We start from the raw sequence: 24936 nt of genomic DNA, 5'->3' as shown, positions 1-24936 counted from the left end.
TACGTTTGGCATTTTGCCGCTGGTACCGCGACCAGGTTGGGAGGTCTCCCGACTTCGCTTCGTCGGTACTGTGGACAGACGAGGCGTCATTTACGCGTGCGGGCATTATCAATATGCATAATGAACATTTTTGGACTCATTTGAATCCCCGCGTATCAAGGGAATCAAATTTTCAACACCAGTGGCGGATTAACGTGTGGGCTGGTATAATAGGTTGTGCCGTCATCGGTCCAGTGTTTTTGCCGGCAAGTCTGAATGGGGCCAATTATTTAAGATTCCTAACAGAAGACTTGGGTGACGTTCTGATGGCCCTGCCAGTGACACAATACGTGAGACTCGTGATGGAACACGGGATGACTTTCTAGCACGATGGAGCACCCGCACATTTTGCTTGAAATGTACGTTCCCATCTGAACGACCGTCTCCCGCAGTGGATTGGGCGGGGAGGTCCTGTACCCTGGCCAGCGTGGTCCCCAGACTTGACACCGCTCGATTTTTTTTGTGGGGTCATATAAAAATATTGTTTATGCGGAGTCCTGTGAAAGCGCAGAAGAAATGAGGCAGCGGATCGAAATGGCGTTTAGTCAAATCACTCGGCAGATGCTTCAAAGAGTAGAGCAGTCTCTGTACCGACGCACGGAAATATGCATATTGCATGGAGGTCGGCATTTTGAACCTTACCTGTAAATGTGTGAAATGTGCCAGCAGTGCGTGTAGTGATTGTACTTATTATTCAAAATTATCGTAAACAAGTCAATATTTCGTACATTGTACAACAGTGAATTACAATTCGTAGGAAATTCATTAAAACGTGTATGAATTGCACAGTAGGTAAGTACCAATTAAAAAAGTATCCACTATTGTAAAATTGTCGTAAATAAATGTATTAATACAAAATTATGTAGAATGTGTATACGATGAAGGCGTGCGTAACTACGGGCTTAATAAGTAAATAAATATCCTTTAAATTGTATGTAAATAAGTACGTACCTATTATAGGTATGGTATAAAATAATATTGTTAGAAATAATTCGATTTTTCTAGGTATTTAAAGATTTTGTTACTTAATATTAACGTGTTATCAACATATTCAAATCATGTTTTTACAGTGGCATTTCAATTGTAGTCAGCTGTTCTTTCGCCCCGCTTGCGGCCGCCCAGGTTTCATTAATGAATTTGTGAAGTCGTAGTAACGTAACTAGCAATAGAGTTGTGACGCAGTGGTTGTTTCGGACAATCACTATTTATACAAACATAATTAAAGTTATATCAACATTAAAAGTCACTTATTTTTATTTGATATTTTGCACAGAGGGTCTAGATCAAGTATAGGTTTGGCTCCTTTAATATGACTACACCTTGCGGTTACACCCTGTATAAAATTTTGGTACACATAATGCGGATGTAAAAAACGCATAGAGCGATTTACTAATAACAGTTTCTTGTTTTCTTCCTACATGCGCCTATGTATGCTTTGAATTTTTTTACCAGCTAATTGAAGTGTCTTTGTTTGTACTACTCGTAAAAACCGAACCACGTTCATATGTTATATTTTTTGTACGAAAATGTACTATTTTTTATTTTTTGAGTTTAAAACATGGCCACGCATACCGTCTATAGTTTATGTGTATAGTTTTGCAATATAAACAGTTAAAAAACATCATCATAAAGATACAAATGTATTATCATAATGTATAGATTAGGTATTATTAGTCAATAGCAAATTAAGTTTGAAACTTAAGACAGCATTTATTGAAAACAGAACAGAGTTGAATTTAAATCTTAATTGCTAAGTTTCACGTGATCTCGACCCCGTACCTATACAATATAGAATCGTGTTCTTAGGTTATCGCCATTCTTACACCACACAGCCGTGCCTATGGGACCTGTAAAGTTCCTGAAAAGTTTTTCTATGTTTATAGAATCATCATTCAATTATTCTGTATCGTCATAAAATTCTTTCTTTGAAGCTATAAACAACTATAAATTACTTCTTAACATTCATTGTGGAGTTTTTATTTTCAATGAACAGTCTTCCCTAGGTTTAGAGTATACGGTAGTCCGATCTTATTCTTTCTATACTAACCGATCGTTCTTTATTTAACGAATCCGTTCCTGATACAAGAATCGATACGTTCCGAATTTAAACTGTGTCCCCGCTATTTTTGTTGGATCTAATGAACTATTAAACTGCAATTTGGCTGCGCGATGGTGGCTAGAGGGCGCTGTGCGCACGTATTGATCGGGCCAACGTCAACTTCTGCCAACTCACGGAATGTATTGCGAGCTATTGTGGCGAAAAATGGGGGCTGAGATGGGATACTAAAGGCCCCACCGCGCCATGCCTGCCCGGCGTGGCGCGGCGTCCCACCCAGCTTTTGAGTTTGAACGTGAACGCTTGCATTACTTTTCGAGAGATGATTTCTTTTGGCTGTATAGTTGAAGACCCTTGCGTTCTCATAATTAATTTATTTTTGAGAAAAAGAAAATGGCGGTTTCTGTAGATACAGTTTTCATACGAATTTACTTTTAGTCTAAGTTTGTATACCAATTGATAAAATTCAAAACAAGTTTTGATTGAAGAAAAATCAAAATCTAAGATCTGGCTTCTAGACGCCTTAGCCTGTCTCGGAGGACGAAAAATTCTGCTACTGCTCATTTATTTGTGACAGCGCAGGTTCTATAGGAGTTGATAATGTAAGTATAGGTGTCCGGCTAAATATTGGGCATACATGCACTTCAATGGACTAAATTAGGCGTAACATTTTTTTAAATAATAATATCACATGGGCGTGCACAGATTTAATAAGTCAGTAGGTAATTTAAACGTGGCGATAGATATAAGGGTCAATTTAAATGATACTTAAACTTGTCAAAATTCTGACACTGTATGGTAGGTTACAACAATTTATTGTATTCAATAAGTTGTTTGATGGTTTTATATAATAGCATAAGGTTTGGCTACGGACCTCTGTTTCGGTAAATTATAGTAAATTTTTGGCTCTATTACAAAAATACTTTTAAGTGTGAAGGTTTAATTTACTTTTTTTGTTAATTAATTAGCCTCGTGGAATTTATTTAAGTTGAACATGACTAACTTTTTACTATTAGTGATATTTAGTACCTATTTACATATTTATTACGCAGTAAACATATTATGTAAAAGCAAGGAAGTATAATCATAGTTCGAACTAATTGATGCCATCAACACTTGGAGGTAAAAACTAATGGAAGTGACAAAGTGTGCCAATTAGAAAATATATAAAGGAGGGGTAAAAGAAAATTAATAGAGATCAAGCGGTAATAGGAGGAAATGTGAATCAAAGTTTTCATCCTGTTTTGTTCGTAGGACAGTTGTTGCCAGGCTTAACTTATACTAAGTGCTGATGTTTTTATAGAGGGGTCTTTTATTGTAGGGGAAATAGTTTATTGGTATTGTTTTTCTTCAAAGTGCGCTGTACGTTATGCATACATCTTTGAAGCCGTAGTTATGTACAAATTACATCGTTTGATGTTATATTCAAACAGGCTATTTGAGTTTATATTTTTTTATTAACGCTGTATTTTTTGCTTACTGATATAGTGAGTAATATTATCTTCATTTTCATAGAGAATCTAAAGTTATGTATATGAGCAGAGGCAATTTTTTCCCTGACAATCAGTTATTTTTTTATTAGACAATTTATTAATGCAGAAACTATTTGACTTATAGCTCCATCTATACGTGCCTAAGTTTATTAGAATTGTAGAGTTGTAACCGAACGGTTTAAATGGAGTCGTGGCGTGCCGTAACTCTAACTTTACATTGCTTTAATTCGAATAAGTACGTGAATGCCTGCATAGGTGGCGCTGTTCGCAAGGTTTTATAAGTCTCGGGAAGAAATGAGTAGCAAGAATTATTTTATTTTGTTGTGGTTTCTTACGACGTACAATTTTTAAAACCATCTATCAATTGTTATATCTTTGCTATCTGACCTTATATTGTTTATAAAAATAAAATTTCTATAACTATTTCTCAATTATGCCGCAATGGTTGAACAAATTTAAGCAATTTCGTTTTCTTTTTATTTATTTGGGGGCTTTGGTCTGGTCACTCGGTGGTTTGGTCACATTAGAAAATCAGTACATAAAAAAAAACACTAATAGAATCCAGATAGATAAATCAGAATATTAGCTCTAACCAAACATGTATTAATTTCCGATTAGAAAATCAAATAATACAATTATAATACCTCAATACGATTTTTTATTGAAATTTATAAAAATCAAATACAAAATTATGTCCGTCTATGGTCCAGGTAGTTCGTGAGAGCGAACTGGGTATGTGAGTTGATTGCCTCTGTCCCAGGAGTATAGTTCCTGTAACATTAAATGATTAAAAAAATATATTAAATTCCATGGCTTCCCATGGGTGGGCGTCACAAAGAACTTCGTCACAACGGACAAAATTAGGAACTGACAGCGTTGTCTACTCGTGTACGGGCTTTGTCGTCAATTTCTTTTTTGTTATAATATCAAGTGACGGGAAGAACAAGACGTCTGACGAGAGTATGCCTGGTGCCTGGTGGGAAGATGCACTTATATTGAACTAGTGGAAGAGAAAATTCGCAGTTGTTCTGTGAAGAAAACTATGTCCATGTATTACAGAACAAATAGGATAAAAGTACCAGCAGTTCTGTCAACACAATTGTACAACAGAACTAGTGGGTATTATGGGTATATTTTTTTCAGCACCTCTGTTGACAATTGTGTTGATGCTGGGATACAGTTCTAGCAAAAGTATCAGTTGAGTTGTAGGTTTTTTATGATACCAAGTGGTATTTGCGTGAAATTTCACCAGCACTATATATCACACTATCATAAACGCTTTTTAACGTTAAAGTCCTTAAATCGCAAAGGAACAGCGTGGTGGACCATGTAAAGACCAGTAAAAAGAGACGTAAATAGATTGGTGATGACAATGACGACTAGATTGGCATTACTATACTACGGTCATACATAATACATTACATCGCAGATAGTATCGTGCAGGGTACGTCAGAGTACTACTGGTTGACAGACTCAACTCATTTGTTATTATTGTTAATGCAAAGATATAACACAAAGAAACTTTGATCCGGCTGGATTGGAACCAGCGCCTTCACTATACCGTAGCTGACGCTCTCCCAACTGAGCTAAGGAACAGACCAACAACTTTACGAATTTTTCTATGTGTTTATTGCAGAGCTCTGCTTTTGCTTTTAACAACTTTTTGCCGTAGCGCCATCAGTGAGAAATCTATGAAAGATTTTCTTCACTCAGTCAGACCTTTACAGTTTTAAATAATTATAATACTAGCGGAGTAATTTCACAAAAAATAATTGAATATCATGGTAGTAAAACATTTTAATATTATTGAATATTAAGTTTATTGAAACTTAATCACTACCTACCTTATGCAAATGATCGTAACCCAGCTGTGTAGTCTTCCGGAACGGGTTGGTGAACTGCAAAGATACTTCTCTGCGTTGGTTCAGGTACAAGTCGACTGCCCTGCTCACTTTTGTTTCTCGCTCAGTAGCCGAATCCAGGGCGTAAAGCACACCGCATACAATGAACATTTCTCCCATCTGCAATTTTATAATTATTCATTATTATTTTAGAAAATTATAATAATTATAATAAAACAAAATGTGAAGAGGATAATTTTTTGGGGCAAGTAGAATTAATTTTAATTTGTGCTATGGACGCCGTCGTTGTAACGAACAGCCACTGTGTAACTTCTCAGGCGTCGTGAAAAACTACTGCGTTGTCCAATGAAGTTTTTTTAGCACCGTTTATCCGTCACAAAAAATAAAAGCTCAAGCGTGGTAATCCCACGATAAAAGCCTTATTTTTTAGAGCCATTTATGTGCGACGGCAATGGGCAACAATATTCCTGAGTAAAACATTTGACAATGCTTACTTGTCTATGATTCAAAGAGATATTCCAGAGATAGTCAATGTTCAAGTCGATAATGTCAGGATTGAAACTGAGCTGAAACAAAATAAAGTCGTCTAGTACAGCATTTATTTGCAAAACACTTGAATTAAAGCTTAACAAATCACTACACAAACTAGTGTACTCCAAAAAAGCAATAAGGTCTAATTAAGTCAGTTGTAGGTAAGCTAACAAATTGTCGCGATCGCTTCATGAACCTAATAAACACAATAGTTCTATTATAAGTAGTTGAAGAGTTGGATAGTCTGCAGACTATCCATATTATTGTAACGTACATCGGATTTCCATGGAATGCCAAATTTCAAGTGAATCTGACAAATAAAACAAACATTCATATTCTGACCCAACACTAAATGGGAAAAAAGCTGATAACCTTTAAATAAATGAACAGTCGAACATAGCTAAGAACCATCTTGACTAAATTAGCCTTCAAATAAAAAAAAACTATTTTAAGAACAGACCAGCCATTTATGAGCTACAATTCCACAGACAGACATACAGACAATGGCTTCAAACTTATAACTCTCCTTTTTTGTGCCGTCATTTAAAAAGACTAATAAGAGTTAGTAAAAGGTTACCTTGGCAACTGCTGTGTTATTTGATCCTTTGATTGAATAGATAGCCCATAAACCGTTGTCGTCAGCACTGAAATCAACCTGAAAAATTATGAACGAGTTTGTTTTGATTAACCAGTTTCCACTTTTTAAATTATTTACATCTTGCTTACAGTGTGTGTGCTTGGTATATTTGTATTGGTGTATTTTCTTTTGGGATGAACACAAAAAACCAACCATTACGTAGATATGGATAGAGAAAACAAATTTCCAAGATAATTTTGAATACATGGCTAATGGGTTGGTAGGTACTATAAATTTGTAAAATAAATAAAGACTCATCTCTTTTTGACCTTCCAAATCTTTAACACTTATCTATCATAGATACCTGGTTGTGTTGAGAGCTGTACAACCGACCACCAGCATATGGTAGTTGTACGGTCTTGATTCGGCTCTGATTGAGGTCGTAGCGAATGATGTCTCCAGGTATACCAGATTCATTCGCTTGATAGAAGAATGATCCACTGTATACTATATGACCATTGCCCTGAAACAGGGATATAAGGAAAAAATACAGTAAAGGAGGTTGTAAAACTTCTACAATTGCCGTCCTATATTAGATGTTGGTAACAATTAAGACTATTTCAATTTTAGAGACAACTAACTACACATAATAACAATGTTGTATCCACATTCAGTGACTTATGTCGTGAAGCCACAGTATCCTCCTGCGGCCGGCCCTCATTATGCTCTTTTTCTTTCTTTAGTCGTTAATGAACTTCAAACTTTATAGCGTATTAAATAAATATTTCTACGATTAATTGATTCCTAAGACTCCAAATATCATAAATAACTTAAGCATCATTATGAAAATGGTAACAGCGTTACACAAGAAATGTATTTAGATACTTAGAATTATTTAGAGCATTAATTTAAAAATGATGATGAAAGATAAATAAGCCTTACAAAGAATGGTTTCTGAAGTTTATAAAATTCATCCGGTGTATTACTTTTAAATCTGCTTTTAGTTCTGAATTCCAATAGTCTCTCTACGTCATATTCTTGGGTTGTCCAAAGTTTTTCCCTCTGAAACAATATCGAATAAACACTAAAAATTGTATATGAAGTTCGGTCCCATACAAGTTTGTGAATGAACATTCTACGAAGCTGTTCATCTATGAAATGTGATTATTTTCCTATCGTAAAGATAGAAACAAAGTTTACCTGAATATCTGTAGAAGCATTGGAATCTCTAAGCCAAGCCCCAAATTGTTCTTCTTTGTACCGATGATAAACAGGTTTCCCTATCGCGTAGAGTTGACAATCTGAAAAACAACGTCATTTGCAAGTAAAAGTAGTTTCAATTTATCTGCACCGGCTTAAGGCTCCTCAGCATTGTGGTTTTGTTTAACTCGTCGAGCAGATGTACAAAAGAAAACATATCAGCTGAGTAGGTAACTAAGGTCATGAGTAACAGATTAGCGGGGAATACGCTTGCTTCTTGTGTAGATTTTACTTCTTATTCTAAAAAAACCGGTGGTGCAAGCCCAATGGCTTGCACCACTGATTTTTTTTGAACCGTAGACAGGTTAGTTTACTAATTTTCGGAGAAGGTTTAAAAAACTCATCCAAGACCTGTGAAGTTCTTAATCGGTATTGACCAGCGTGTGACGACCTCGATGGCTCAAGGGTTTATTTCCTAGTAGGATCAGTTTCGGACATAAACGTTTCTAAATTGGTTCTGACCTGGGTACTCTGGGTAGGCTACAGAACAAACTCCGTAGCTTGGTACTCATAGTACAGCGAGTTCCCTAGTTTGAGACAGGTAACTGGTGAGGTGGTCTGGCCCATTATTATTATCATTCTAAGAACAGAATCGCGTCTAGTGGGACGTTTATAGTTTGATGATTACATTATACACCTCGATAGAGTTATCATGTCACTATAGAAATTACTGTAAAAGTACAGCAATTTCTATAGTAACATGATAACTCTAGTAACATGATGAGATTTATTGGTAGAAACTATGTACAAATAAATAAATGGGAAATTGATATCACTCACTACTATGTCTACTTAATCCATGCTGCGAAGTGTCATTCATAGAAAGTATCATCAGGTTGGTTTCACAGGTCCTTGGACATGTCGGGCAGGTTTTATCTTGGCATAGTTCTTCGTAAGATGGAGAATACGGCGCTCGGGACCAGTAGTCCACTGGTACTGGTTTCGGTGTTGTCTCACCTGGGTTTACGTCTGTCAAATTGTAAGTATTGATTATCTTCATCAGCCGAAAGATTTCTCCTTCAGCTTTAAAAACTTTGACAAACTGTTAAAGTTTACCAAAGAAACCGGATCAAGTAATAAGATACAACTAATATTGGTGACCAGTATTGGTACCGGTACGGCACTGTCAATATTAGTGGCATAAAATGGATATAACGTCGGATTATTGTATGTAAGTCATTGTGACTTCTTGCAATAAGCCGACGAAAAGCAGGCGACGATCAAAGTATGAATACAAGAGACTGTCTTTGTTTTGCCAAAAATTCTTTCTTTTTTCTTCAACTTACATTTCAACTCAATATTGCTTCGAACAGTCTGATTATTCATCTCATTTTTAGCAACACAACTATATCTTCCAATATCTCTCTGCGTGATATCGTGGATCTCCAGCCTTATGATGAATCGAAATTTAAGAGGAGTTAGAACTGTTTCCATCTTGTAACGTAAACCTTCTGTACAACAAGTGACGCCTCTAAATTCCCAAGCTAATACCGGCTCGGGCCACGCTTCAACCTGAAAAGTTTCGGCTGAATAAGTAAAATATATAGTTGGATTATCGATGGATAGATACTTCTTCGCATTTTTAACAAAATCAACAATGCATTCTAATTAATTTTAGTTCTGTTTGATAATTTTGAATACCGTGTTGAATGGCGTGTAAAAATTGTATTTGTAGGTTGTAGATAGGCAATAAACGGAGCAACATATTGTTATATTATGTCATAGTTTCCCAAAGTGGTCCTTACAGCCCTAAAGCCTCGAAAGCAATTGGGGGGTTGATGCTGTCCAGGGTGTGCTACCGCATTTGAAGTAAAACCTGAAATAATCTATGTAAACTACGCTACATATATGAAATTTTTGTCCTTGTCTCTTTTTGCGTTAAGTTAAAATAAAAAATACGTGATATCCAAATATTGTGGTGGGCGTTGAAATTTTTTTGGAAACCTATTTATTATGTTCTAAGTTGACTTACTGCGCATTCGAGTTTAGCAACCTTGTCTGTCTTTTGTAAGTAGATCACATTATTTGGCGTTTGTACGAAAGGACTGACTGAAAAAAAAAATGTAATTATACAATAACCACTTTATTATACAATAATTAAATACACAATAATATTATTATTGATACAAAGACCGAATAATATAACATTTTATAAAAAAAACGGGCCGTAAAAATTCATGGAATTACATCTATTTGCATACGACCGGAAAGTGTGCGAAACCGGATTCATCACCAAACTTGCCACCCTTAGAGGTGGAATATTTTCTTCAAGTTTAAATAGAACTAATAATGAGGTACCCTCTTTTCAACAAAAAAAAATCAGTAAAATCGGTTCACAACATACAAAAAAATACAGTTGAATTGAGGACCTCCTCCTCCTTTCCTTGGTTAAAAACACAAAGAAAAGTTCCTACGATCCGACTGGACTCGAACCAGTGTATGTTGCCAAAACGTAGCCTCAGGTGTTTCTTTGATCTTTGTATAATAATAATAAGATACTAGTGGAGTATTTTCAAAAAATAGATGATAATTGTGGTAGTAAGAACATCATGAAATTAAATAAAATAATTATTAAAAACATATTGTTTGCTGTTTCATTGACCTGCCCTATTAGTAATGTTTTAAAGCGATTATTGTTTTTAATCATTAAAATTAAGGTGACTTAGGTAGATAAATTAGGTGACATTCTGTATCTACTGTTTGTTGACTCAAACAAATAAAAACAGGACATAATTTCTTGGACTTTTTTTAACTCTGGCTCTTCAGTAACATTATTTTTCTGTGCGTCAGTATATTGAGAACTGAAAAAATAATAGCACATCAAAAGTTAAATAACAATCTCATACGAAGTATTTGGATGAAGCATTAAGATGAAAATTGTAAAATTTTGTAAAACTTTGCGACGTCCTACTCCTATCCTACTTACAGGTGATTTCCACATCAGTAGTTTGATTGACAGGGGGCAGTATTCCATTATTGGCGAGGCAGACGTATCGCCCAGTATGCCAACGGTTCACCTTCGGGATACTGAGTAGGTTGCCACTGATTGCTACATCTCTCCATTTACCCTGTTGTTATAATTATTAACACCATCATCCATTGTACCCATTTCATTACTTCAGGTTAGAAAATATCATAGGTTTCCTCCTACACTTATAGATCCATTTACATATTACATTACGGGCTAATATTATTTTTCTTACTAATTTTCTTTATATTACTAATTTATCACACTTTTGGTATGTGATCATTCAATGATCGGAATTTAGAGACACACCCCTTTCGTCATCAATGCGTATAAAATTTCCTTTTTTTTTTTACTTATTATTTTCTAAACAGTTCAATATTTAGGTTGCTTCGTGTTTATTTTTTAAATGGCTAAAGTATTTAATACGTAAGTACCTAAACAAAACACAACTACAATATTATTTTTTTCAATAAATAATACGCATATTTCAGAGTAATCAGTTTCTATTATTTTTAAAAGGGAAAGTCCACGTTAGTCTTTATTAGTTTAGCTAAATTAACTCCCTTAATTCCCATAACTGGTGATCGTAGGTCGAAAGTTTTTTATCACATGAATAAATGAAAGTCATAAAAATAATACGATCGTGAAACAGATTATGTATGTGTGAAATCCTCCTATTTAAGCAGAAGATATGTCGATATCTTATCTAATTTTGTTCGTAAAATCTTTAAATCTCTGTCCTGAAAAGTTATTATTTCGTAGTTGAGCTCTTATTACATTAAGGGTGCGTTATAACGGTCTACTTGGTAATTGTGTATTTATGATTTCATTATAAATTTCCTTCAGGTCAGTTTTTAAGTAACTGCCTTACGGTTATTTGTGAATGTTTTCTAACTTCCCCACCAAGATATTACTTTATATATAAAGTATATTAATTTGTAGTTGCCAGATTTGCCGTAATCAATTGATTTTCAGCGCCAAGCTACCATCAACATTACGACACAAAGTAATGGAGTTTTTTTTCTTAAATTAAAAATGGACTTTTGAATTTCCTTTAAAATATTTAATTATTCTTAAATGTGTCCTCAAACAATTTGCTTATCATTGCCCTTGAACGGTAAACAAAAGTCAACATGGTTCTACTACAAGGACATTAAAAATGTTTTGTAGTCTATTTTACATTAGAAGTTTTTATCTAATTTTAGCCTTTTTTTATTGTGGAATAAAGTGTAATAAAATTTTAGAATCTTCATTTTGAATTTCACTGATTTGTGAAATATACCGACGAAATTTACCTGTGCCAAAGGAGTAGAATCGTCTCTTCGCCATTCAACTGTAGGTATAGGGTAACCCGCAGGGTTGCAGCTGATGCGAAGGGGCTCAGCTTCAGTTACTATTACTCTGTGGTGGTTTCCTGGTAACAGAAATCATAGACGTATGGAGTGTTCGAGAAGTAAACAGTAGTCCATGCAAAATTATGTGCAATTTAGAATGTATCGAAACCAACCAGCAAAAGTAGGCGGCACTAGCAGTTGATTCTCCTTAGTATAGTTATAAATGGAGAGGCCTGGCCGTCCTGGTTGACCATTCTGCCCGTTTGTACCGTTATGACCTTTAGGTCCTGGCAGTCCGCGATCTCCTTTCAAGCCTCGAGGGCCTGGGGGTCCTTGAGGACCTGTCCTACCTGAAAAAAAAATGTACTGTAACTGTATCACATAATATTAAATTGATTGAATATCACGATGTTTTAATATCATGATATTCATTTATTTTTTGTTAAATTACTCTCCACTGTTTGTTATAATTATGAATATAATATTGAACAATTGAACCAGCGCCTTCAGCAGACTTTACGAATTTTTCTATGTGGATCTAGGTCTGCTGATTCGTTCTGTAGTTCAGTTGGGTGAGCGTCAGCTACGGTATGGTGAAGATGCTGGTACAAGGTCAAGAGCACGTCAAGTTTGATACTTAGATAAGATTTAAATACAACTCTATGCCGTTTACGATAAGAACGGTCCAAAGTACAAAGTATCAAGCTTGACGTGCTCTTGACTGTACGAGTCTAGTCGGATCAAATGAATTTTTGTTTGTGTTCGATCTTTGTATTAATAAATTATAACCTGTTAAAAAAACCTTAAATAAAAAAGAAACCGATCCGAACACATTAATACTAAACACTCTTCAAACATGGTGCCAGCAACATCTATGATGAGAGATATGAGTTATTATATAGAATAGTTAGTAGCATAACAGGCATAGTAGGTAATCTCCATTATCTTTGAAATGTACTATGATTACTATTGTTGATTATTACTTTACCAGTTATTGCATGTCTTACCATCCTTTCCATCCTTGCCATTCTTTCCCGGGCTTCCATCTTTTCCAGGAATGCCATCTCGACCATCTTTACCCGGTGCCCCATCAGCACCGTTCCTGCCAGGTAATCCATCAAGTCCTGGTTCACCAGGTACACCATCTCTGCCGTCTAGCCCCGGGTTGCCAGGGAAACCGCGTTCTCCTAAATAGAAATTCGTTACATCATGCTTTGTGAAAGAATTCGACCACGCAAAACTGCCACCATATTAATTTCTTCCTCCAAGCCTGTTTGTTTTGAAGGGTATATAACATAGGTGAATTTACAAGCACATGGGACTTGTAAGACAGGTGCAGCGCCAGTGCTCTTCAGAAGTTTTCCATTAAAACTCAGAGTGGCACTGTAACTGTTACGGGTATGTGTTCGCTTGCCACCAGGCGCACGACTTGCTTGCTCATCTTGATAAAATAAAATAAAAAAAGTTTTAAATTACTTAACTGTTTCAAACTCTGATAATTTACCTTTAGGCCCTGGAGGACCCATTGGCCCTTTCCCGCCATTATTGCCAGGTGAGCCTGGCGCTCCTGGGTCTCCCCTCTCGCCTTTGGGACCTGCTTCTCCTCGCGATCCTTTCGGTCCTTGAACGCCAGGCGGGCAGTAGTTCTGAGTTGCTTTACAGAAATCTTGAACGACTAAGGACTGTGCAAAGAAAACACATTGAAACACATCGAAAGTGTCTAGGGATCAAGCACGGTTTTGTTTAAATATATGTAAGTAAATAAATAATTTAATAAATTCATATTGATTTTTTTTTTAAATTTGATAGGGTAATCTAATATTTCAAAAAAAAAACCTTTACCCCCTCGTATATCTTTTAACTTTTAGTCGTGGGCCTAAACTGAGGCTCCGTACATCGGTGTCGATAGACATACTTGACTTTGGAAGAGTTCTATTTTAGAGGTCTCATAGCTTTAATCAACTTACTGCAAGAATGCGATTTATTCCTTTCCGTTCAGATGGAACTAAGCAATTGTCACGGTTTCTTAACCATTTTCTAGCCATGAACCTCTCTCAAAATTTCAAAGAGCCTACGACCTACGAGACTACTTTCGGAAAAGGTTTTCGGAAAAGATGAAGAAGAATTAAGAATGGCTCGCGGGTTGCATTTTGTTTACTTACTGGAACTCTGGAGTAGCTAGTCAACCAGACCCAACTGTCACCGCCTGGGGCTGGTCCTTTTGCTCCCGTCCTGGCCATCTCAGCGGCGTCTTTCTCTTCCAGCTCACCTCGCATTTTTGGGTTGTAGAACTCTACATGGGGTACTACCGTGTTGTCTTCTTGATCTGGTGACGTTTTCTGTAGGAATAAATTTTGCGATCTCAATAAGAGAAATCTTTATAAAAGTTCGTCCTGGGAAGTACTGCCTTACCTATTTCGGCCGCTAAGCAGTAATGTGAGCATTATTGAGTTCCGGATTGGTAGGGTAATGGTGCTGGTGAAGTTAAAGGCACATGGGATTTGTCAACTTAAATCTTAGGGTGACGGGCGAAGTGGCAGTGCCCCTGAGATCTTTGCGGTTTAAAGCTCTGAGTGGCATTGCAACTGTTATGGACAGGAGTGTCGGTCACCACCAGGCGCACGACTTGTTCGTCTCGTCACTTGGTATTATAAAAAAATCTCAAACTTGTCGTCAAATTAGCAATTGATGCGTGTGTAATTTATGTAGTGGAGAGGTAAGGAACTTTAAGAGTCCAATTTATTTTTTACTACAGAGCGTTTTAAAGAGAATGAGGCTCTTAATTAGGCATTAAAAATCAATCTTAGGTCAAATAATTTAAGTTAAATAAAAATAAACGACGACAAGCCTTCATGTCTTTGACCAGTACGTGATTTTTAGCATTATAAACATTGACCTCTAACAAATGGACGTGGGGTCCGCGCTAAAAAGCGTGATGATGAATGATTCTAAAGCAATATTTAGAATGCCAAAATATGGACTTAAGGGATCATTTTCAGGGTATTTTTCTCTACCTAATTACGGTGGAACTTTTCATTATTTGGCTATTGTACAATGTTATCATGAAGTATTATTTAGTGTTCGAGTATCTTGAAAAGTTAGTTAATATTTCTGGATAATGTACTGGAATATTTAAATGACAAAAATTGCCACCGAAATAGGTAAATTAACCTGAAAATGACCCTGGTCCTTTAGCTGTCACCCACAGACTTATTGATCTGTTTGCAGCGATGGATTAGTCCGTTATAATTTCAGTCTATAGACAATATAATTTTCGAGTGAGAGCGTTCTTTAGGTTTCTTAATTGGATCATTCTCGGGTTAGTGCTCTCTGATAATTAAATAATATTATGCGATATGTATGTACTAGCGTATTACATATTATATTAAATAATATATATATATATATATATATATACAACTGCCTCCGTGGCCGAACGGTTACCATGCCGGACTGCCACGCAGAGGTCCCAGGTTCGATTCCCGGGCCGGGAGAAATATTTGTATGGCCTACATTTATTTCTCTCGTGAGTTTGGATGTAATTTGTGGTTGTCTATGTGTGTGTCCATAGCACCCGCGACACAGGGTTTCCCTAGTGCAGGGCTATGTTGAGTGTGTGCGTTATTATTATTATTATTATATATATAGTTTTCTAAGGTTTTCAGTATTGTAACATATTAGAAATGAAATGGTTTTCAGATCTAGAACACGTATATCAGACAGCCGTGTCCTTGAGACCTGTAAAGCGCCCGAAACGTTAATTTATTTAAAAAAATAAAATTACCGCTATTTAGATTTGAAAAAATAGTTTTATTAGATAATATTTTAGTATAATGTCTACTGGAATAAGAAAATACGAAATACGACGTTCGAATACGAAAATAATAAAAGTTTTTTTAATTGTATGACCTTCGCATAGAAAGACAGTGTAAAGGCAATTAATGGCAGTATGTTGTTCAAAACGTAGAAACTGTAATTGAAAAATGACTGTTCATTCCTTCAAGTCCGGAAAAGGTCATGCCTTTGTGGAAAGTTTCTGCAATTCTATAGTACTCTCTTGAAGAATGGGAGCAAAATAGTTTTTTTCTTATTTTCCTTGGCTCTTCGTGGTTATTCAAGCTTTCCACTTACAAGGTGTTTTGACTTTTTGGTTGTTTTTAAAACGGGGAAACTTAACTAAGTTGACTTATATTCAATTGGCTATTTTTATTGGGCAACGATGACAATTATATTTCGAACTTGAATTTCAGTCTTATGTTTAACAACACAACGCCACTAAGGAGACCGAATAAAGAAGATTGATATTCTCCTTGCAGGGGGAGTGAAAAGTAGAATGTTTCACTATCTTAAACAAAATTATTTCCATCTCGGGCGTTGAAGACTGAATACAAAGCTACGTTCTGGACGTAAAAGCGCCATCGCCGTAAGTATGTTACTTAGCTGACTTTTGTGACAATATTCTTGCTATTCGACTAGCTCTTACCAACAAAGCTTCTCTTTTTAGCCGAAGCGAAGTAGTTCTCGTCAATTCCTTAAAGTAAGCCTCTATTCTTTGCTTCACCTTATCATCTAGAATATTATGCATTAAATTCGATGCTTCTATAACTTTGAAAGTGTCTCTCTCTGTATAATTGTAAAAATTGACAAGTAAAGATACGATAGCACAAACACATGCGAATATAGACAATCTTTGGCAACACGATTTTGTGACTGTAGAGTCTGTAGACAGTTTCCGTTTATTTTGCATTTTTGTTCACATAACTGGCACTTAAACACAAATTTTATGTTCAACTATTGTTTAAATTCAGAACATAGTTCAACGTTCGCACTTATTGTTCTGTTCCTAATTCAACTTTTGAAGTTTTTGAAACTTCCATTATCTTTATCCAATTTTAGTATTGACTAAGGAGATTTTATTATTATTTTTCACTAGTAGCTCAAACGCGTGTGTCCAGAGCGATTTATCTGAACCTAATCCGAACAATATGGGTCTTCCGGTACGATACGAGTTGCACAAGCTCCGCCGATAACTGGCAATTGAGTCTTGTCTTACAGTCTATTTTAGTAAAAAGACATCTTTAATGCTAGTTATGCAATATTTATAAAAATATTTAAGCAAGTAATAGTACTCCTGGAACTGACACTAATGTATAACAAATACTTCCATACTTAAATTATCATTTATTCGTTTTGTATAAAAAATTATTCTACTTCTTATTTGTCAACTTTTTGTTTAGTATACAACGATTTTAATGTCCAGCACTCAATTGTATTTTGGTTCTAGAATATCTAATTTGCGATCTGGCGTTTTTGGTCCACGGTAGTTGTACACAAACGTGACATACTCAATAATTTTCTATACTACGTCCCCAGACATCTATTAAAGCAATGAACGGATTCAATCAGACAATCGACAGTTGTAGTAGTTGTAGTACACGGACTAGGTACTTAGTTGGTACTTTGTTATTTTTTTACGAGTATAAATATGTATTCATGTAAGCCATTTTTTCCCCAAGTGGTCCCTTCCGCCCACCAGCGGGCCATGAAGAGTTCTAGAGGGGCGTTAGAGGTCTCGGAAGTAATGGGAGGCGTTGATGATGTCCAAGGGGTGCTACCGCAATTGAAAAAAAAAGCGCGAATTATCTATAAAAACTACACTACATTTTTTTTACTTGTGATTTTTTGTGTCAAGTTAATATACAACATATGTATTTTCAATAATTTTTTGTTGTGGTGGTGGGAGTTGAATTTTTTTCATATTGCTTAAGAACCTATGATCTAAGCCAAACATATTTTGGAAGAAAAATTTCCTTTTTGGTGAGACTACGATGTCTATTCGTTAATGTTGTTATTTCTACATCTACACCGCCTGTACGAAATGTATTTCTACATTTATCCAGCTCCATATATCAATGCCTACGCATAACTTATGCCATCCTATCATTTGTAAGTATGTAATTTTTACGTACGTACTGTAAACTTGGACGTAGCTCGTGTTGCGTAGCGAGAGGTACTTTTATAAATATAATCTTCAAAACTTGGTTTATTGTACTTTTTTACATATTTTCTTACTGAGGTTACATCTCGAACTATCAAGACCATTGACTTACAATTATATGGACGTCGGGTCCGCGCTAAAAAGTGTCCGCACTTGTAAGGCGCTAAAATCGTATACAGAGCGCGACACTCCGCTTTAGTCTTCATTTGTTCGACTGACAACGCGATACTGTGATGACATTACAATTTAAATTTCGAATAGGTTGACTTGGGACATTTTTTTCGTGGTTTTTGTATTAGACCCGTCGTCCATTTATTTGTAAGTCAATGATCAAGACGTTCTATTCTTTCTAATTTCCTATTTCAAAACACATTCTAAATATAAAACTATATTCACTCAGCCAGTAGTTCTACTCATAGAGTAGAGCCTAGACTACAGTACATAAGGCCGTCTGACGGGCCCAATCGTTTGTCTTTTGTTTATCTCTGTTTTAGTCTTCTTGCAGATGTTCAATATTAACCACCACGAGATTGTTCTTACTACGTGAGAACTAGTATTAAGACCAATGTGTGCTAAGAACAATGTTTGCAGTTTTGTATTTATTTCTTTAATTTTATTTTTTATTTATTGTACATAACAACTTGACTAACATTACAGACAAAACCTAATTCGTTAGAGCAGGCACATAAATACAATAATTTAAGAATCACGACATATTATATGTAAGGTAACCTTTTTGATTTCACTCAAGGTGCAATGAAATAAATCAATTGTATCAGCTGCTCGATTGAGAGCAGCAAGGGCACGCTTGTATGGCGTTCGGGCCAGCGGGCCAGTTTTTCTTCCTTGTTTATTATTTTTTTCATTTTAGATGATTTTTAGGCTACCACAATCCGTAGCCTTAGATTTGATCTACCGCCTCTCAAGTAGAGGTCGTTGTTTCTAATCTAGGGTCGTATCTCAGAGTTTTTTTGGAATTTATGTGCGAAATTTGCCTTGCCGCTTGCCTGCTTGCCGGCAGAAATAGGTAAGCAGGCAGTGCTACCATGGATGAACTCTTTCTCAAGAAGCTTTACTGTTACTGACATATAATATAATAACTATACAACTAATCTACACGAGTTGTACTTGTCGGCGACGTATTATAATATAATGCATCTTAATACACGCACGCTACATTTAAATTTCAAGCACAGGCCCTCCTTTTATAACAGCGCATGCGTGAAAAATTATGTCAAGGCCGTGACCCATCGTACACAAGGTCATCCAACATTCTGTCACTTTTATCACGACCTTGGTCGGAACCTCACGTCTCTTGAATTTATTATTTTAAGTGACAATTTTGCTAAGAAAATGGACCTTGTACCCCCTATAGCTGCTGTCCAGGGTAAGTTTTAGTAGTATAATATAATAATCATCCTAAAAGAGGTCAGATCTGATAGTAAAATTGTGTAGTTAAATAACATTGTTGCCTGGCGGGGGTGTGTTAGTAAATGAACTAAGCAATTTTGTTTTTAACCTTTTTTAACCTTTTTAATCCTCTAATGTGAAATGGTATTTGTTTTCTGTTACTGGAATTTGTACTCTCTTTGTGTATTGTACGTAAAAATTGAGGTAGCACCTTCTGTAAAAGGTGGTTTTTATTGCGGCTTTTGTTTTCCTTGGCGGGTTGATTACAATGTATATTGTATAATTCTATTCATTTCATGTCACAAATCTCATTCCTCGGTTATCATTTCTTCTCTCTTAAATTTTATTTAGGTTATGGGTTGATTTACCTTATTTTGGAACGTGGTATAAACTTGATAATCTTATAGTACTTTTAGGTTCAGGATCATTTCCTCGAATAGTCAGGAGATTTAGAAATAACATGACGCATAAATTGAAATTCTTCTATTTATCGTATCGAAGCCATAATGCTTGTCATCGCGGTGAAAAGATTTACCAATCGGCGTATGGTACTCGCCGATAGTTGCCCAGGTTTTCCCTACCGTACAGTAAAAGATTACGCGTCGTGTGGAGGGGCAATCTTTCGTGGGATGCACGAAAGGATCCCTTCTTATATATTGTTCAATGTCAAGTTGTAGCCAAGCCTTAGAATAAAGGACATGGCTCGGTCCACATAAATTTATTAGAAGAAGAAAAGAAAGGCCCAAGAGGACCTATATGCGTATATGTAATGCTTTAAAAACAGTTTAAGTGGAGTTGGAGATTTACATGTTGATAAACACGTCTTCTCGTTTCGAGAATTTTGATGAGACTGATGTCGAAACGAACTAACTTTAGAATTATGAAGGAAAAGGAACTCGAACGATTCAAATTTTTAAAAGTAAGTGGCCAGGAACCGGTAAAGAGGGTGATAAAATGGTGGATGACGATGAAAGAGGTCGCATCGTTACAAGGTTTCACGTTATCAAAGCAGTGTCACGCGTATTTACATCCGGCTTCCTTGTCTAAAACCACTGTAATGGCTAATAGGCTTTCAGTTCGGTAATGGTCTAATGTAAACTTATGTAAAATTTTATAGCTGCATGCAGCGTACAACCGCTAGAAGATTACGAAGGTCCTAGAGCCCCTCTGCTCAGACAAGTATCCCTGGATGAGGAGCGTCGAGACGATTGCCAGGGACACTGGCGAGGACCACACCTGCAGGGTGAGGAGGAAGAGAGGGGAGTGCGACTATTCAGGGCACTGCTACTACAGCATTTGAGGTTGGAAGAGCTGAGGCCTCCACCTTGTGTTGTTGCGCCTGCTAGTCCTGATCCTAGGTTAGTAAAGTTTAAAGTAAAGTTTTTTCATATTCAATTAACTGACGAGACGAACAAGGCATGTTCCTAGTGTTAAGCGACACACCTGTCTGTAGTAGTTGCAGTGCCACTCAAAATTTGAAATCGCAAAGTTCCGTCCAGAATCCTGAGATATAAGTGGACAAGTTCCATGTACCTGTTCTCCAGTACCTTTACACTTTAAAACCGGAATGCAGTAATGCTCACTTAGCCGTTTGGTGACAAAGTAGGTAAGGTGGCAATATTGTTCTGAACGAACTCGTTCACAGATCTTTTGCTAATGAAAAGTTTTTTATTACTACTATAAGGAACAAGATGCTTTTGGTTCAAGTTTAATTGGAATTACCTGTAATTTGTCTATTGCGAAAATATTATATGATGTGTTTGTAAACAGCACTTGATTTCTGACTATGTCCAATTAATGTCCGATTATGTGGATTTATATATCACGTTGAAGTCAATATTGTCATTAAACGAAAAAACCAACTTTTGTGAAATGAACTTTTATCTTTCAGAAAATAAGTTGAAATTTGAAAAGCTAGATTTTCGTTTAGTGACGAAGTAAGTTTATTTAAGTTTAATGTGGTATAAACGGCTTTCTAATAAAAGTTCTTAGGTTTTCGCGATTGTTATACATAGGAATGAAACTATTTTTCCGGATTTAAATCGTAACAGTCAACCGTGACCATGGGACCTGTAAAGGGCCCGAAACGTCGGTTTGTTTGAAAAAACAAATATACGCGATTTAAATCCGGAAAAATAGTTTCATTCCTATTTCTAATAAAAGTTAATTGTAATCATAAAAAGCGGCTGCCTGGAGGTTTTCGGTGATAAAGACGTACATCGCTCACAAGATTCAAATTTGCATCCTTGATGTACCTAATAAGGTCCCATCTGTAAAATGACCCCTTTTCAGGGGAAAGGTTTATAGATTCTACAAGCTATATACTGAAATAGAAGAGTTATAAAATCATATTCATAATTGGTTTCAGTAAAATAGAGATAAAAGCACTAATGTTCACGTGCATGCGTTTACTTTGACGTGTAAACATAATGAATGATTGTTTTCATAAAAAGAATAGTCTTAGTTAGTATTCATTTAATATTCGGTTAAATCTAGTAAACAAACATGTTTAGTTCGTTTTGTGGACGGCGTGTATGATTTTTGGGACATATGAGTACATATGGTCCTACGAGCCTTATGATTACGTGTGGGTTTATTATATGTTCGTTCCAGGGGTTGGTGGATGTACTGGCGTGATTGGAGGGCTTTGGAACGCGCAGCGAGAAGATTTCGAGAAACAAAAGCTCAAGGCCGCCTGGCGGAGAGAGCAGGACAGATACCACTCTTGTGCCTCGATGAAGTCGAGTTTGAGGATATAATGCAAGAGTTGTGTCAGGTATTTTGACAATGTCATTTTATACTTCTTCCATTGAATTTGTCTAACCAACATACAGATGGTTTAGAATGCTTAACATTTCAAGTGTATTTACTAATGAAATAAGAATGTGTGTCTCCAGTACTCTGCCCTCCTTGTCATAACTAACGCATTTGCCTTTCAATAACTTTAGTAGAGTAGCGACAGATTGATACGATTATCGTGACCATCGTTCGATATGAGGAATCGTCTGTGTAATGTGGCGGCTTTAGCGCGCCCGAATGTTGTACTGACATTACTTAGATCTAATTTTAACTCAAATCGACAAATTTAAGTTTTAATTAAGTAATAATTAATTTAAAAGAAGCATTATCTATGAAACGCTTTTTCAGGCATGTTGCCATATAGAGCAGCGTCCTTTAGTGGTGCTGGCGTTTTTATGTGAAGTGTGCGCTCGCGCCGTTCGAGTGGGAGGTTGGTGTCGAGCGACGGATTGGGCGGCCAAGCACGTGGCTCAGAGCGCTACGCCATGGGCTATCAGGCATGGAGGCTGGGTAAGGAATCGTGCAGCTTCATCGCCATATTTAGGACCCTATTATGGCTTGTGAATCTTTACATGGATGTAAATACATATATGTGAAGGACGTTTGTAAGTCCAACTCCGTGAATTGGTGAAGAGTCTTGTCTTCGAATTTCCCGCAATTCATGAACTCCTTTAAGGTAGAACCTAAAGCAATTGACATAGCTGTCAACTGCACCACTACCATTTGTGTACTGAGATGGATTTTGAGATATTTTTTAACTACCAACGCGCAAAAGGGTAATTCTAAATTTTAAATCTTTTTCTGTGTGTCTGATTTCCAGCCTTTTTTTGTTATTTGAAGGCTAATTTAATCGGGATATTTCTTGTAGGTTGTGAGTTCAAATGGTACATAGTTCAGCTGTTTAAAGGTCATCAGCTCTAAAGTACAATCTGATCGATTTGAAATATGATGTACTATGGAAATCCGATGACAATACAATAACATTCTAATTTTGATCCGATGCTGCAACCAGGACAGTCTGTAGACTACCAAACTCCTTAACTACTTACGGTAGAATTAACGTTTTGGCACATTGATTTCGTTTCGTCGAATTCTTAATTAACACATGGTTGCTTTACTGTGTTGTTTTATATCGTAGGTTTTTTAAATTTCAATTTAAACTTTTTATGTTTTTCAGAGTACAGTAGTCGAACGAATTGGCAGCACAAGAAGAGAAGATTCAACTTTTATAGCAGGCGCGGCCATTGCAGCTTTACTGGCCTTTCTTATTTTCTGCCGTACGCGTCTTCGTCACGCAGTACTTTAGACACAGCCCTAGATGCTGCCAGACCCGCCTATAACGCGACTGGATTTCAAATGCAACGGCAAGCGTTAATTGCTATTGGAGCATTTTGAATTCTCAACGCACTTGGAATTCTTTCTGATTGGATGGCCCATCGTCAAAGGTTGCCAACTTTAGGAATGGAATTTCTAACAGATTTCAATATAACCATATTGATCTCGTTGACAAAGAACCTAATGTTTATTGAGAGGTAAAAATATAAAAGTAAAAGAATGCGAAAGATATAAAAAAGTTGAAAAGAATTTTCAGACGATTTTATCTATTACTATTTTGTATGTTAACTTTGAACTCTATGGCTTATTTATTTAAAGCGTATCTCTACTTCATTATAAGTAATCCATGTCTTGGAAATGAAGTATGGTCGAATAGGAATATTATTTAGTATACGTATAGTATACGTATTTAGTTGATTAATTCGACTACCAAAATCTTCAAATATAGCTAGGCAAATTAAAACTATGTTATCATATCTTAGTACGTTGTACTTTATTTCTACGACAATTTGAGACTACTAATTGTTATGAACGTCGCTTTGTGTATAATCCTATCGTCGATTTATATCCTTAGAAAGTTTTTGGTAAAAATTTCACTGTCAAAATCAACCAAAAAAAATGTGAGTCAAAGCTTATTATTATTGTACATATATACGAAGAAAACCAGCCAAAGAAATGGACCTTAATTATTTAGAAATATATGTAATCGGAGAAAATGATAAGAAAAATAAAAATAGAAATTGAGAGTTACTTGCTCAGGATGATGAATCACGAAAATTGAGTATAAAATAAATCTATATTATTTTAGTTGTTTTGTAATTTAGGTCATTGAACAATGTTATGATTAAAAGTGTTGGTAATTGGTGGTAATTTGATGTTTCATTAAACCTAACACCGACTCATGCTTTCGAAGCATCGCAATTAAAAATTATTGTTAATTAGAATAGAAAGGGAATCATTTATTATTACGCCACAATACAAAAATACACAGTAAGAAAGATAAAAAAAATAGATAAAGCTAAAATTAGAACCGAAAATTAAAAAAAAAACAACAAAAAAAAAAAACAAATAAAACTAAATTCATCAACAACAAGCAAACATTAAATATTTAACACAATTAGAGTGAATGTCATGTATGCGGCTGTGGCGTATGTAAAAGCTAATAATCCACTCAGCCAATGTCACCGCCGAGAAAAGGCTGTATAGAATTAGCGATTTCTAATTCTCTTTTTCTAACGACAGTATCTGGAGAAAAATAATGTTGTTGCTATTTA

At 35.9% G+C, this 24936-nt stretch overlaps 2 protein-coding genes across 2 annotated transcripts; one reads left to right on the top strand and one right to left on the bottom strand.

Moving 5' to 3' along the window:
• Window positions 1-4287: 4287 nt before the first annotated feature.
• LOC113230851 lies at window positions 4288-16881 on the bottom strand. Its single transcript, XM_026464950.1, has 17 exons — window positions 16604-16881; window positions 14283-14459; window positions 13625-13802; window positions 13128-13307; window positions 12294-12470; window positions 12082-12200; window positions 10745-10886; window positions 9791-9867; window positions 9105-9330; window positions 8599-8787; window positions 7759-7859; window positions 7501-7620; window positions 6923-7081; window positions 6559-6636; window positions 5945-6016; window positions 5433-5609; window positions 4288-4359 (listed from the first exon to the last, which is right to left on the bottom strand). Exons 1-17 carry the CDS (start codon window positions 16865-16867, stop codon window positions 4288-4290), a joined length of 2508 nt encoding a protein of 835 aa, XP_026320735.1. The 5' UTR covers window positions 16868-16881.
• Window positions 16882-19427: 2546 nt separating this feature from the next.
• On the top strand, window positions 19428-23956 carry LOC113230852. Its single transcript, XM_026464951.1, has 5 exons — window positions 19428-19505; window positions 20646-20886; window positions 22142-22304; window positions 22676-22837; window positions 23505-23956. Exons 1-5 carry the CDS (start codon window positions 19472-19474, stop codon window positions 23631-23633), a joined length of 729 nt encoding a protein of 242 aa, XP_026320736.1. The 5' UTR covers window positions 19428-19471; the 3' UTR covers window positions 23634-23956.
• Window positions 23957-24936: the final 980 nt, after the last annotated feature.

The sequence above is a fragment of the Hyposmocoma kahamanoa genome, unplaced genomic scaffold (assembly GCF_003589595.1).
Source record: "Hyposmocoma kahamanoa isolate Upper Pololo Valley unplaced genomic scaffold, ASM358959v1 64, whole genome shotgun sequence".
Lineage (NCBI taxonomy): Eukaryota > Metazoa > Arthropoda > Insecta > Lepidoptera > Cosmopterigidae > Hyposmocoma > Hyposmocoma kahamanoa.
The sequence above is the reverse complement of the archived record's forward strand: the minus strand, read 5'-3'. Positions and strand labels throughout refer to the sequence as shown.